A 14,639-nucleotide genomic window follows, 5' to 3' on the forward strand; every position below is an offset into this window, starting at 1 on the left:
GATGAGAAGGCTTAGCTCACAGTCTCCACTCTAATTCATCCCAAAGGTGTTCTATTGGGTTGAGGACAGCACTCCGTGCCGGCCAGTCAAGTTCCTCCACCCCAAACTCGCTCATCCATGTCTTTATAGACCTTGCTTTGTGCACTGGTGCACAGTCATGCTAGAACAGGAAGGGGCCATCCCCAAACTGATACTACAAAGTTGGGAGCATAAAATTGTCCAAATTATCTTGGTATGCTGACGCTTAAGAGACAAGCCCAACCCCTGAAAAACAACCCCCACACCATAATCCCCCCTCCACAAAATGATTTGGACCAGTGCACAAAGCAAGGTCCATAAAGACATGGATGAGCGAGTTTGGGGTGGAGGAACTTGGTGGACCAACTCAATATTGAACCCTACGGACTAAGACTTGGATGCCATTAAAGTTCATGTGCGTGTAAAGGCAGGCATCCCAATACTTGTGACAATATAGTGTATCTGGGAATCCACTTGGCCCCCCCCGCCGACTGCCCCCAATAGCAAGCCTCTTGCTATGGGGACATTCTAGTGGGCTTGCTCGTAAGCCATGCTTCTGTGCATGGACATTGTCTATTTACACACAGAGCGTGGCTCGGCCCGGCCCCCCGCTCTCTCCTCATTGGCTCACTGGCTGTGACTGACAGCCAATGAGGAGAGAGACCCGGGAGAGCCGGTGCTCTCATGCACATCACTGGATCGGGATGGGGCTCAGGTAAGTATAAGGGGGGCTGCACTCAGAAGGTTTTTTTACCTTAATGCATAGAATGCATTAAGGAACAAAACCTTTTTCATTTAAAACCACTTTAAGGGCTTTCGAAAGAAATAGGTTGACTCAATAATGGCAAGATCGAAAACAATTTTTCTGAATTTCCATACAAACGTTGAGCGAAATTCTACTGGTGTATGGCCAGCTTTACTGATTCATTGCTAAAGTCCCTCATTTCAATACAGCACATGCCTTCAAGAAAGTGTCTAGAAGCATGCACAAATGCTCTGTTTGATGGAGCATCTTGTTCAGAGCCTTTTTCTGCAGATAACTTTATCAGGAAATAACCTACCTGGGATTTACCAGAAACAACAGTCGTGCCCTGTACAAAAGACTGCAGTTGCAAGGAAAAGGATGAATAGTGACCCCTCCGCCGAATGCACAAAGTTGGCCTGATGTAAGGCCCACGGGTTGTTTGACCTATTAGTGACATATAAACGAATATGTTTCTCAATAATAAGTTGACCACTATGTCACGGTCTCTAATACCCAATGGCGGATCTCCATGGATTTAGGTCCTAATCTCTTAGCTTTAAAACATGCTATCGATGACTTGTTGTTGACTGTTCATGTTGTCAGAGCCATTTTGCACTCTTTTGTATTAAATTACAACATTTAACTGTAATTCTGAAAATTGAATAAACAGATTGAAACAGAAAAGGATGAATAGTTATATTGGCACAAATGCTTGATATGCCAGGAACTAATGTGTGCCTAAAGTTCATTGAGAAATATTAATATACAAATATACCCCCCCTGTACATTCTAAGGCAGAGGTTTCCAAACTTTCTAAACAAAGGGCCAATTTACATCTCTTCAGACTTTAGGGGGGATGTTCGTGTCAGTAATGGGAGGAATAGTACCCCATCATGTGTATCAGTGGGAGGAATAGTACCCCATCATTGGTGTCAGTGGAGGAAATAGTACCCCATCAATGGTGTCAATAGGAAGAATAGTGCCCCATCATTGGTGTCAGTAGGAAGAATAGTGCCCCATCATTGGTGTCAGTAGGAAGAATAGTGCCCCATCATTGGTGTCAGTAGGAAGAATAGTGTCTCATATCAGTGAGAGGAACAGTGCCCGAAGGGCCGGACCAAGCAATGGGCCGCATCTGGGCTCTGGTTTGGAGACCACTGTTCTAGGGGTATTAGGATGCATTAGAATGTAAAGTGACCCTATAAATGCGAAGTCAGCATAACATAAAATACAATCTCTTATATCCCTTATTATTCATTGCAGGACTTCTGTTATTCTTTAGACCAGTAGTTCTCAACCTTATTGAGACCAAGGCCCAGTAAGTTCTTTCGAAGCCTTCCATTCCCCAAAAGTAAAAACAAAAAGAGGGAGACGATGTCATCAAATGGAAAGGGCTATTTATTGATGCCTAGTGCGTGTTGGTGGTGGCTAGATTAAGGTGACCCTGTGCACCACTGTAGCATTGCATTCGTTATAATTCAGTTAAGCTCAATTTAACAAAGAATCCTTATATGCTGTTAACATACATTATTTACTCCAAAGGTCAAATTATTGTATGGTTTTTAGATGGTATACACTATACTCTGAGGTTGGGGCACACTGGGTGGCTGTGAATTGTTGAGCAATTGTGGTCAGGCTCATAGGAGGAACTCCTTCTTTGTGGACTTAAGGAACAAGTGAAGACGTGGAGCTCCACACTATGAACATCTAGAGTTGCCCCTCACCTGTCTATGGGTATATGTGCCCATGCAGCCATGAGATCATTTGTGAGGTCAGGTGCTGATATTGGATAAAAAGACCTGGCTTGCAACCAACTCTTCATTTCAAAGATGTTCAGTAGAGTTGAGGTCATGGCTCTGTGCAGGCCACTCATGTTCTTCCGTATTCTATCAAACCATGTCTTTGTGAAGCTGGCTTTGTAGAACATGGCTTCTACTGCCGTGGGATCATTTGCAAGGTGAGGTGCTGATGATGGATGAGAAGATCTGGCTTGTAACAAACTCTTTATCCCAAAGGTTTTCAGTAAGGTTGAGGTCAGGGCTCTGTGCAGGCCCCTCATGTTCCTACACATCTTTTCAATCCATGTCTATGTGGAGCTGGCTTTGTACACAGGGGCATAGTAATTTTGGAATACAAAAGGGCCTTCCCCAAACTTTTACCACAAGGTTGGAAACACACTATTGTATTTGTATTAGTACTCTTCACTGAAAACACCTGAACTCAATAATTTGGAGGTGTGCCCACATGCTTTTGGACGTATAAGTAGGTGTGATAGCCAGGTATTCACAAATTTGTGGCCATATAATGTACATCTATCGGGTAGCTTATAGAACTGTCTCCCAAGGGTATTATTTAGAGCTGCATAACTCTATGAGCCCTTTAATGGAGCAGAGATCTGCCATGAATCGATCTGTGTGTGCCATGTAGTTGGGTTATAACATTGAACTGGGCACTAGATAACAGCAACGATCACTTTTTCTATTGCAAGCAGGTTGTATGTGCCTGTACAGGGGTCTGACTGTCATATCTTTTACAGTAAAAGAAGCCCAGTTTCTAAATGAGCAATGATATGCAGAGTTTATTTTGGGCTAACCACTGGGGTGGTGGCCAGAAGGTGAGAGCATATATTCTCTCCATGCCCAACTTCCTGAAGGAACCTATTATACAAGTTCCTGATGGGGATCGAATTTGGCCAGGTGGCATCATGGCATGAGAGCGCATACCATACTTGGAGCAGCAGTGATGAGCATTAAATCTGGCTTTGAACAAAAGCTCTGTGCATCCAATGTCTGGCTTTTTATTCAGATATATGGCTTTACAAAAGACAATATATTCTATTTATGGAGCTCTGGTAATGTCAGTGAAAATTCTCTTAAATATTCCCTGCCTATTTATGTCCCTCATAAATCCAAGTCAATATAGCAGATGGTTCTGAGCAGTGGATCAAGTGCAGCAATGAAATATGTGTCCTGTGGCTTTATCTAAGGATGTTCTCGTGACCTCAGAATCCCATGCGAGAAATTATCCTTTCTGCAGAAACGCCTGCTCCCTATGAATACCCCCCCCCCCCTCACTGTGTTATGTAACCAGATCCTTCTCAATGCATGCAGTAACCAGGCTTTACTCCTTCTCAAGATAATCATTGTTGATAGTACAAAAGAAATGTGTTTATGAACATTGTACAGTTCCACCCTTGTTTGGTGCCGGAATGTGGACAAATAAAGCCCTTGCTGATAGTATGGGCCTGGGGGGGACTCGGAATACATCCAGAAACATTGGCTGTGCGTTATCCAACTCTGATTCTTATCGGACTGCGAATTCCTTATGTTACAGTTACACATAACAGATATAACCTCTTTGTGCTAACATCTTATGCCTAGAATATTGCCTACGAAGTCAAACATTTGGAATAGACAACTGTAAAAGGCAAGCAATTGAAGAAAAAAAAAATTGGAGAATTGTTAAGAGGAATCTATTATCTTTGTAGGTGACCACACTAAATGATGGTGCAGATGTAGGTGACCAAACGAAGTTTCAGAAAAATAACAAGCCATCATGGAGGCAGGTTCAGGATTTCCTAACTGGAACATACAGGTGCCACAGTACTTCAGCTTTTGGGTCATGTGGCCTTGAGCAGTCATGTTAGGTCATGTGACCTGCAGCAAATCTACCTTGTGAGTGCAAACATTAACAGAATTTTAAAAACACACTGTCACCTTGCCCATGCAGGGCATTATGGCGATGTCTCTGGAAAGGGCATCCCCATCTCCCAAATACTTACTTTACTTTGCTCCGTTGCAACGTCTTGCTCTTCTGTCTGCAGCCAGCTCTTTTTGGCAACCCAGGGGGGTGATGACATCAAACCCTCAGTCATTTAACACTACTCGGGCTCTTATGGTTTTCTGCTAGGCCCCGCAACATCACAAGGGAGCAGGACACATACCTGGAAAAGCCAGGTAGTGGCATTTATTGCAGAGAATCAACAAGCTGTGAGGGAGCACAGATCAGGTAAGTATATGGGAATTGGGGGATACTACCCTTCCCAGAGACACTATCACATTGTCCTTCATGGTCAAGAAGAAGGTGTCTCTTAAAAAGAACTGTGGAAACTGGGCCCAAAAAAAGGCACTCCCTGCAACTGATTGTTTCCATATTTTTACTTACAATGCCTTGTTCTGCACTCATTCATTGGCTGTGTCACTGTCATTGGCTGGTGATCTTATGACTGGGGTGGGTGGAAGCAGGAGAGGTGTAGAAAGGAATAAAGCAGAAGCAGGGAGATCTTTGTAGTGCAAGTTCCCAGGTACATCTTCCTTTCCAACAAGGAGAACAGTGATCTGCACAATAGTGACATCACCAAATCTCATGAGGTTACCAGAAAGAAACGGGCATGTCTTACATCAATGGTTCTCCTTATTAAGGTTCACTTTATTAAGACTAGGGCATGATAAAGTCTTCCAAAACATCCAATTCCACATCAGAAAAAAATTGTTTGCACTCACACTAAGTGTATGGGCCGACTTGGTGGTCCTGTAGAGGATGAGGTTTCTGAGGAAGAGGGGGGGGGTTCTGGGGTCTCTCCAAGAGGACCAAGGCTTTGCAAGGGAACAGTGGGAGACTACAGGGACCTGTGGGGAGGCACTTTGAGACACTGTTGTAGGTTTAGGGCGTTGTAGGGGTTTTTCTTCAATAGCAGCTCCCTAGCACAGTGTACTTACCTGAGTCCATTCTCAATCCAGCGCTGTCCCGTTTGCAGCATCTCTTGTCCCCTCTTCCTGGTCTCACAGGCTTTGCTGAAAGCAGTGAAAGCCATTGGCACCTGCTGCTGTCAATCAAACCCTGTAAGGGGGAGTGAAGGGCGGGGCTGAGCCATAATCCGTGTGTCTATATACGCACACAGCCTGGATCAAGCCCACACAAGTGCCCCCATAGCAGGCGGCTTGCTATGGGAGCACTCGGAAAAGAGGAGGAGTGGAAAGCACCAGTGGGGGACCCCAGAATAAGGCCCCTCTATGCAAAACTATTGCACAGTGAAACTAAGCATAAGATGTTTTTCATTATAGTAAAAAAAATAGATTTGTAATTGCTTTAATTCACTTTTACTTTGCTTGCATGATTCAATGTGCAATGGTCAGCTCTACACCTTCTTCCTGAGTGCTAGTGGGGAGAGATTACCTACATTAATGGCATGATCTGTCCCAACATTTTAGGAACAATCAAGATAATAAATGCTGAGAAAAGCAATCAGCCAATCACATGGACAAGAAATCTGATTTCTGGAGGTGTTCTGAACACAAAAATGGCCTCCTGTGTTGCTTTGTTGACAAAGAAACACCATTTGAATTCTCTGCTAGTTTTGGAAAATTACACTTAGCCGCAGAGTGATATTAAAGTGTAATTTTAATCAAATCCATTTGCAAAATGGATTGAAGCTTAATTATGTATGTTACTTTTTGGCGGTAGGAAATTATTACAATTTGGGGTATGTCCAAGCCACAAAGTGATAAATTACGTTTTCAGTGTCATACTTTTACTCTACGAAGCTGCTTGTTAAGCTCCTTGGAGCTCAAACTGCCTGGCTTCAATGTGATTGCACCCAAGCTACTAGACATGTGTAATTAGTTTCATACGAATCGAAAATTCGTACGAATTTCTGAAAATTTGTACATTCGGAAGCATCCGAAATACAAATTGCTATGCTTCCAAATTTTATATGAAATTTCGTTGACGAATTTCGGATCCAAATTCCGTTACAACGGAAACCCGCGGAACACCCTTTAAAAGTCTATGGGAGAAATCAAAAGTGCTAATTTTAAAAGTTAATAAACCTTTAAAGGTTACATAAGAGCTGTCAAGCTAGCGCCGCGTCATTAGCTGGGTGTCTCCGGATCCTGTGTGTGTTCCTCGCTGGAGTTGCTTGAGATCATCCATAGCTGGAGATCGAGAATTGGATTACATCGCTGGAGTAGGAGCATGGATTTATTGGATTACATCGCTGGAATCACTTTTTTATTATTTTTTTTTTTTTGAATTTTGGGGGACCCCCACGCATTTTTTTTTTTTTTTCAATGACTTTCAATGACTTTTATGTGTATTGTCTGGACCGACAATTCATTAATAGCTGGCACTAGCGCTAGCACTTTTGTATTGTCTGGACCGACAATTCATTAATAGCTGGCACTAGCGCTAGCACTTTTGTATTGTCTGGACCGACAATTCATTAATAGCTGGCACTAGCGCTAGCACTTTTGTATTGTCTGGACCGACAATTCATTAATAGCTGGCACTAGCGCTAGCACTTTTGTATTGTCTGAACCGACAATTCATTAATAGCTGGCACTAGCGCTAGCACTTTTGTATTGTCTGGACCGACAATTCATTAATAGCTGGCACTAGCGCTAGCACTTTTGTATTGTCTGGACCGACAATTCATTAATAGCTGGCACTAGCGCTAGCACTTTTGTATTGTCTGGACCGACAATTCATTAATAGCTGGCACTAGCGCTAGCACTTTTGTATTGTCTGGACCGACAATTCATTAATAGCTGGCACTAGCGCTAGCACTTTTAAATTACTTTTTTTTCCTTTAGAAGTGTCATTTTGCTCTCAGACTGTTATAAACACGGGAAATATGTGCTACTTTACAAGCATACTATAGACACCCCCCCCCCCCCCCCCAGGTACGAAATTTAAAGGAATATTTCACTTTTATTTTTTCACTTTCAGCATTATTAAAATCACTGCTCCCGAAAAAAACGGCCATTTTTAAAACTTTTTTTTTGCATTGATACATGTCCCCTGGGGCAGGACCTGGGTACCCAAACACTTTTTATGACAATAGCTTGCATATTAACCTTTAAAATTAGCACTTTTGATTTCTCTCATAGACCTTTAAAGGGTGTTTCGCGGCTTTCGAATTTGGTATTTTTCGCTTTTTAAATTCATCATAACAAACATTCGTAATTGTTACGAAAATTCGTATTTCGTACAAATCCAAGCTACTGTGTGAAATGGCAAAAATATATCTTACCACAATTGTCCTGCTTTAGCTACTCATAGACATTGTATGTTACTTCACCAGCACAATTTCAGATGGGCATTCTGAGGGGAAGTTTCCCCGGTTTGGATCTTTTTGGCTATTGAGCTGCTGGTTTCCCAACATAGGGGTTGATTTAATAAAGGCAAATTGACTGTGCACTTTGCAAAGTGCAGTTACACTCTACAAGAGCAGTTGCTCCAGAGCTTAGTAAATGAGCAGAAGCTCTGCTGACTTCCATCATCCAATCACGTGCAAGCAAACATGCTGTTTTTTTATTTTCCTTTGCATGTGATTGGGTGTTCTTTGCAAAGTGAAACTTTACCTCATTTACTAAGCTCTGGAGCAATTGCACCTGCAGAGTGCAACTACACTTTTTAAAGTGCACAGTCTAGTTGCCTTTAGTAAATCAACCCCATAGTGTTTGTCAACCCTGGGGTGCCACCTGTGTTCCCCAAGGTACTGCAAGCATGGGACTTGGTTTGTCCTGGATGAGTTTCATGAGTTGCCATGGTGCAGGCCAGTCAGCTGCCAATACCATAACTACTAATGATGCTCTAGGGCCAGGACATGTAACATCTTTCATTGCAATGGTGATAGAGGCTTGGTAGCCCACACCATGGCAACACATGACTCTGATCCATGGCACACAGCACACAGGACCTCCCCAGCATTTAGGAGAAGATGAAAGTCCACCTCCTCTAGACTTCCTCCACTGCTGCTGGAGCCAAAAGATAGGGTGATGGGAAGAGGGGACTGTGTAATTGGAGGGCTCTGCAATGAGGGGGCTGTGTGAATGGGGAAGCTCTGTGATTGGGGGGCCTTTGATGTATAGTGGCGACTCCGATGTTATGAGCTGCTCTCATGTATAGGGGGCCTCTGATGTTTATAGTGGCTCTGATGTGATGAGGGACCTCTGACATGAATGGGTGACTCTAACTTAAAGAAGGAATTCTGTTGTAATTTGGGGACCTCTGACTTGATGAGGGACCTCAAATGGGATGGGGGGCTTCTAATGTGAAATTAGTTTCATTGAGGCGGTTGGGTGCATTGTCCCAAGCACAATTTTCCCATTGATAAGTAACATGTACATTTTTTACATTTTAGACTGGGGTACCTCGAGATTTTGCATACTTTTAAGGGGTGTCATGACTGAAAAAAGGTTCAGAAATATTGTCCTAGTATCTGTAATGTGATGACCATCAACATACATTCTCTCACAACAAGAAGGTTTTTCTTTATGCTCTATCTAAGGCATGCAAAAAAGACTGCCATAGGGTCAGCTTTTCATGCACATCAAAATACTGCACATAACCAACTTTTGTCTATGTTGGCCAGCTGTCTCCATCTTGCCTAAAATTCTGGCCATTGACAAAAATCTTCCTACCTTTCTTCATATGTCGTAGCACAACCCAACCCAATGCTCCCTTTTATAAACAAATCCAAAACCGGCATTAAGTTAGAGGGCCTTCAAAAATGTTTAGTGGTTGCCATACAAATGTTGCATTTGATATCTTATAGTATATTTTTTTTACAGGTGACCGAGGACCAAAAGGAGAGAAAGGTGACAAAGGGGACAGAGGAGAATTAGGTAAGAGAATTTAAGCTGCTCTTTGTGTTCCTTTAGATGTTTAAGAGTGCCCAGTGGCTATGGTAGTCTAGATTATTTTGTCTATGTTTTATTCATTTTAAAACACAGGAAGTAAAGAAATCCAGTGATCTTCCAACTTCCTGTTTGGGCTGACAACATAGTGCCTCTGCTGCAGTAAAATCCCAAACACTGGTGTCAGCCCTGCCTGCTGGACTACAGAACTCCCCCGATTACTCACTCATCTTGGTCCCTCTCCACATTCTTACCCAGAAAAACTGTGCTGCTACCTGGATTCCTAAGAGCCTGCTCACACACACTGTGTGTAGGGAAATGATTTTCTGGGGGATGTAGTTCTGGAGGCATGCCTAAATCTAAAGCAGTTGAGCTTCCAGTAGAAGAACTACTGCAACCAGGATATAACATTACCCATAAGTACATTGATGCACACCAGTATAGAAATGATACAAGCACATAACAGTACATACATAGGAGTCCTGGTGGATTTGTGCACATATAACTGGGTAAATATAGTTATGAATAGAGATACCTCCAGATGAATGTTGCCGCAAAGTCCAGTTGCAGGGGCCCCTGAGGATGATGCCGCATCTGTCGGAGACCTAAAGACACAGGGGTATCCTGTAACCATTGTCCAACCTGCCTGGAATAGGACTTCTCACCGGTAGGAACTGTGGTGTGGCACTGTAACTCAGAGTCAGTCTGAACTTTAGTCTCTCCCCTAGTAGTGTAAATAGTCTCTTCTGGTTCAGAATTTTATAGCATGGGCAGGACATGTGGCTGAGATTTTCTCTCATCTTCATTCCCTCCTTCTAGGGGTTTCAAAGCCAAAAACCCAGGGGGCAGGAAGTGCATACATAATTTATTTTGAGACATTTACAAATTCAGAGAGTAGAGGGTAGTAGATCCCTACTCAAATGTAATAATAATTATGCTCTAGAGGGTGAGAGAGAGGTATAAGGGTTACATTTAGGTAATGCCTGGACATATATTTTAAGCTGAACTGGCTTGCTGCCTAATTATTACCACGGATATATGTAAGCTACAACATACAGTTATATCTAATATACCTTTGGATGTAAAGTATTAGCCTTTATGGACCTACCTAATAGTGTATGGTGGATCTTTGCAATTAAAGCTTTGCATTTCATATTGGTAGACCACAAACTGAAATATATGAGCCCATCAGTTGCATGAGCATAATATAGATGGGTTTTTTCTGGTGATAGGTGGTGATTTTATCACAACTGACAGCCTGTAATTAACTTTTTAATTTTTTTAATGTTACAGAATAAAGATATATTGTTTTCAAATTGCATGAGCTTCATGTATGTTATTTCTTTAATTCTGTGTTTTCCTAAGAATGTCTAAACCTCTGCAAGGAACCTAGCACAGATCATTTCCTTTTCTCCTGAAATTAAATACAGAGTCATTGTAAGCAAGTTGAAGCAGGTTCAACATGCAGACCCCTTTGTAGTCCCTGTGATTTCTGAGAGACTCGTGGCAAACCACAGAGTGCAGGGGTAATGAATGCACAGAATTCAGGGGTAATGAATGCACAGAATGCAGGGGTCTGGAGTTAATAATGCATACAGTGGCAGGTGTCAGGAGTAAGCAAAGCACAGAATGCATGGGGTAAGTAATGCACAGAATGCAGGGGTGTGGCGTTAATAATGCACAGAGTGCCAAACTCAGGAGTAAGTAATCCACAAAGTTCAGGGGTCAGGAGTAAGTAATGCACAAAGTGCAGGGGTCACGAGTAATTAACACACAGGGGTTGATTTACTAAAACAGGAGAGTGCAAAAACTGGTGCAGTTCTGCATAGAATCCAATCAGCTTCCAGGATTTTTTTGTCAAAGCTTAATTGAACAAGCTGAAGTTAGAAGCTGATTGGCTACCATGTAGAGCTGCACCAGACTTTGCACTCTCCAGTTTTAGTAAATCAACACCACAGAGTATAGGGATCAGTGGCGGCTAGTGCTCAAATTTCTTTGGGGGGGCAGCCCGCGGCCCCTACCCAGCCTGCCAGCCATTCATCCATCCGACCACCACCAATCCCCCTTCCACCCCCCTGTCTCTCGATTGATCGTCGCTACTCACCCTGTCAAGTACTGCTTTGCTCTCTCGCCCATAACCCACCAGCCCCGCACGTATCTTCATCCTTGTGTCTACCCGAGTCCTGGCGCTCTCCTCCCGGTCAATCAGGAGTCCTGGAATCCATCCAATGGTGTCTTATTACTTAGTCCTTAGTCTTAGGACTCCTGGCCAATCGGGTCTCATGACCCACTGATTGGCCAGGAGGAAAAACAGGAAGACATTAGCGAATATTAATTCACTATAGTCACACAAGTGGGTGGGATTGGGGTGCAGTGCTCTGCGTCCCAAGCCCACCCTTTTTTGAAGCCAATTAGAGGCTCAGGCTCTAATCACGTGCTTCCAAAAAAAAAACCATTAAAATCCATGCCTCCGGCACCCTACATGCACCCTGCATGAGCGGCCGCCACTGATAAGTAATGCACAGAGAAAAGGTGTCCATAGCAAGTAATGCACAGAGTGCTGGAGTCAGGAGTAAGTAACACACAGAGTGCAGGGGTAAGTCATGTACATAATGCATGAGTCTGGAGTAAATAATGCACAGAGTGCAGAACTCAGGAGCAGGTAATGCACAGAATGCAGGGGTCAGGAGCAAGTAATGCACAGAGTGCAGGGGTCAGGAGCAAGTAATGCACAGAGTGCAGGGGTCAGGAGCAAGTAATGCACAGAGTGCAGGGGTCAGGAGCAAGTAATGCACAGAGTGCAGGGGTCAGGAGCAAGTAATGCACAGAGTGCAGGGGTCAGTAGCAAGTAATGCACAGAGTGAAGATGTTGGGAGTAAGTGACGCACACAGTGCCAGAGTTCAGGAGTGTAGTGGTCAGAAGTAAATAACATACAGACTGCAGGGGTCAGTTTCTGCAAAGAAATTTGTTTATTTCCTAATGTGTTCCTTTGGCTGTGCCTCCAAACTCCTCTGAGTTCAAAGCCAAAGATTTTCAGAATTCAGCACACTCCTGGTTGTGTCAGATGCCTAATCGCCTACTGTGTGTTTATGTTCCTTCTGCTGGCCTCTGTGCCTTGTAGTGATGTAGAGTACGGTGGAAGAAACTACAGAGCGCAGAAGGGTACATCAGCATCTGACATTCCTGGAAACATGGAATGCAGAAGGTCTTTGAGTAAGCTTCTTTCTTGAACCCTAGGGAGTTTGGAGGCAGTGAAGGATTGCTTTTCAATTTCAAAAATGGTAAATGGGGTAATTTTAACCTGACAAAGGAAAAAAAAAAGTTCCTAAAAGTTTCTTGTTAAACAAAAAGAAAATGTTCAAAGCACATAGGGGGTTATTTACCAAAGGCAACTCCACTTCGCACTACAAGTGCACTGAAAGTGCACTTGGAAGTGCAGTCGCTGTAGATCTGAGGGGGACATGGGGAAAAAAAACAGCATTTTTAGCTTGTACATGATTGGATGATAAAATCAGCAGAGCTTCCCCTCATTTCAGATCTTCCTCTCAGATCTACAGCGACTGCACTTCCAAGTGCACTTGTAGTGCAGAGTGGATTTGCCTTTCGTAAATCAACGCAATACTCTTGAGTGAACAGACTTTAAAGTGAGACACCTGGACCTTCAGCCATACAGCGGTGGTACGTTGTTCCAAGGTAGTACACGTAATTAAAGTATGGAAGGAACGCGTGCATAGCTGTGGCCTAAGTCGTGTAATCAGATCGTGTAACTGTAGAGAGGTCACCTCCCACGTGGACGTCTTTGACGGCTGCTTTTCTGCTCTCCTCTTTTATAGGTAAACAGAACCTTATTGTTGTCAGTGTAGAGAGCTTCTTATGGGATAGAAACAGATGCTTAACCTTTCCACAAGGAAAACAGTTCCGAAGCCCATGCATCTGTTTTTTCCCTAAGAATGTCTCATTTGTAAGCAATTTCCTGGTGCTTTAGGGCGGCCATGCTGGGAGAGGCCTTCCTATTCCCATTCCAACTATTATAAGAATGAGAGGATTGTCAGCTATGTCTGAGGGTCCTCTCTGTACCAGATCGAAGTACGCCGCCCTGCTCTGGTTCATTTTAACACATGACGCTCAACTGGGCCAGGTAAGAATAGGGATTGTGTAAGGACCCTGAGTGACATATTCAGAACAGAGCAGTGAAATAATTAAGGTTGTAATATTTTCCATTGCCTGTTTTGCTCTGTTATACCTTCAGAGGCTTTTGAAGTGTCCGTGGTGCCCAATGGGAAAATTTGCTGTAGGGTTGTGTACCATTGTTGGCTTTCTTGCTGAGTACATATCCCCCATGGCAATGAGCAACATTGGAAGATCTATTGGATCAAATGGATACTTCAAAAGCCTAAAAACGAATGCAATAAGAATAATAGTCAATACAGATTACAAAATGAGTTAATGTTATGTTGGTTAACCTGCATCTAACTGAGCCTCCTTGCTCTAGAGGAGTCTTCTCCATAACTCCTGACCTTTGGGTTCCCTTTTACCTCGTGTTGCGGTGATGCATGGCAATTATTTGCACAGCATTCTGTGAAGTGGCACAGTATGCCAATGTTGTGTGATGCGATTTTACTAACGCCTCCTGGCGCCTGCTTTTCAGGCACCGGGCGCCTGAACTCCAGCGGCGGGGGGGGAGGGGGGTGTTTTTGAACTCTAATGGGCTTCAAAAAATTTGAACTGCGAGCGCAAAGCATTGCGCTCGCAGTTTACCCAGGTGTGTTAGAAAAGCGAATGAATATCTGCTTTTCTATTGCGGAACCGCCTCTCAGTCAATCAGGTGCGTGGGTCTGTTACCCGTCACCTGATTGGCTGAAAGGACAGGCGCTGTGATTGAACGCCTATTGGGAGGAGGGGGAGGAGATGCACAGAGGACACAGGAGCCGCTGTCTGACCCGCTGCAAGATCCCACCGCTCGCCGCCATCACCCACTGCCTGACCCGCCACCGAGGCAGGGTAAGTGCCAGGCAGACGGCGAGCAGGCGGGGGAGTCACAGTGGCACTATTTGATGGGCACAGTGGCAGCATTTGATGAGCACAGTGGCAGCATTTGATGGGCACAGTGGCAGCGTTTGATGGGGCACAGAGGCAGCGTTTGATGGGGCACAATGGCAGCGTTTGATGGGGCACAGTGGCTGCATTTGATGGGGCACAGTGGCAGCATTTGATGGGGCACAACGGCAGCGTTTGA

General features: G+C 43.8%; 1 protein-coding gene across 1 annotated transcript in view; it reads left to right on the plus strand.

Annotated features, from left to right (window-relative positions):
* Positions 1-14,639, plus strand: part of SCARA5 (scavenger receptor class A member 5) — a 430,857-nt gene that overhangs the window by 307,486 nt on the left and 108,732 nt on the right. Inside the window, exon 7 of the mRNA XM_073624887.1 lies at positions 9,337-9,390. Within this exon, the coding sequence (XP_073480988.1) occupies positions 9,337-9,390 (54 nt within the window). The remainder of the gene's footprint in view (positions 1-9,336; positions 9,391-14,639) is intronic.

Source organism: Aquarana catesbeiana, linkage group LG04, assembly GCF_042186555.1.
Source record: "Aquarana catesbeiana isolate 2022-GZ linkage group LG04, ASM4218655v1, whole genome shotgun sequence".
NCBI classification, from domain to species: Eukaryota; Metazoa; Chordata; class Amphibia; order Anura; family Ranidae; genus Aquarana; species Aquarana catesbeiana.